The sequence below is a fragment of the Myotis brandtii genome, unplaced genomic scaffold (assembly GCF_000412655.1).
Source record: "Myotis brandtii unplaced genomic scaffold, ASM41265v1 scaffold819, whole genome shotgun sequence".
Taxonomy (NCBI): Eukaryota; Metazoa; Chordata; class Mammalia; order Chiroptera; family Vespertilionidae; genus Myotis; species Myotis brandtii.
Genome location: NW_005371320.1, coordinates 162,250 through 163,359, shown reverse-complemented (window position 1 = coordinate 163,359; position 1,110 = coordinate 162,250). Strand labels below are relative to the sequence as shown.

Below are 1,110 nucleotides of genomic sequence, written 5' to 3'. Positions count from 1 at the left end.
GGGGGGGGGGGGGGGAGGACACAGGTGTGAGCGCGGCCCTGGTGCGAGCCCCTGTAGCCACAGGAGCCGGCCCTCACCTTGCAGCTTCCTGCTCAGCTCCAGTTTCTCTTGCTCCAGCCTCCGGATCCTCCGCTCATAGGCCTCCGCCTGCAGGCTGCTCTCCAGGTCCCGCTGCACGCCCTCGTCCTTGGTTAAGGTGCTGGACTGCATCATGCTCTTCAGAGAGCCTCGGTCAGAAAAACAGCTGCAACAAAGCACAGGCCTCACCACTGGGCACCAGAGGCTCGTCAGCATTTAAAGGCTCCCTGGGGGGGGAGGCAGCACAGACACCTGTGAAAAGACTCTACTGTTCATGGAGCCAGAGTCAGACAAGAGTCCTCCTGACGCAGGAACTGGGTGACAATGGCCCCAGGACACGCCCTCGGAGCCAGTCAGGGACTCGTCTCTGCAAATCAGTGAAGTGCAATTTCTAAGCCGTGGCTCACACGGAAGGGGAGTGCGGAGCTGGGCCTGTGAGGCCTCGCTGGGCTGCGCAGAGGTGTCACTGGGCGGCACCGGAGGACAGCGGCGCAGCCAGAGCAGCACAAGCCATCAAGGCAGAGGTTTGGCGGTGGAACGACCCTTTCACAGGGGTCGCCTAAGACCATCCTGCATATCAGACATTTACATTACGATTCATAACAGTAGCAACATTACAGTTATGAAGTAGCAACAAAAATAACTTTATGGTTGGGTCACAACATGAGAAACTGTATTTAAAGGGCCAGAAGGTTGAGAACCACTGCATCAAGGGCTTCCTGGCTCTGCCACTAACTAGGGACAGTTCCTTCAGCCCCTGGGGCCCGAGCCCTGTGCGACCTGAGGGTTCCTTCCATTCCAGAGGCTGGCAGCACCACTAAGCTGGTCACCGTGGACAGCTGGCTGGCGCAGACGAAGGCAGGAGGCGCTCTCACACAGAGCTCCCTTCCCGGACTCTTTCCCTTTTACCTCCTGCCGTTAGTGTGACGGTGAGTCCTACACTGAGTGCAGCAGGCACCAGCACGGAGGGCCTAGCAGGGTTTCTCAAAGTGGCCTGGGGGTGCCGTGTGTCCGGGATGCCGTGCGTCCCGG

General features: G+C 59.4%; 1 protein-coding gene across 1 annotated transcript in view; it reads right to left on the bottom strand.

Annotated features, from left to right (window-relative positions):
• Positions 1-1,110, bottom strand: part of CDC42BPB (CDC42 binding protein kinase beta (DMPK-like)) — a 64,342-nt gene that overhangs the window by 33,933 nt on the left and 29,299 nt on the right. The window contains exon 9 of the mRNA XM_014531622.1: positions 78-244. Coding sequence (XP_014387108.1) covers positions 78-244 — 167 coding nt within the window. The remainder of the gene's footprint in view (positions 1-77; positions 245-1,110) is intronic.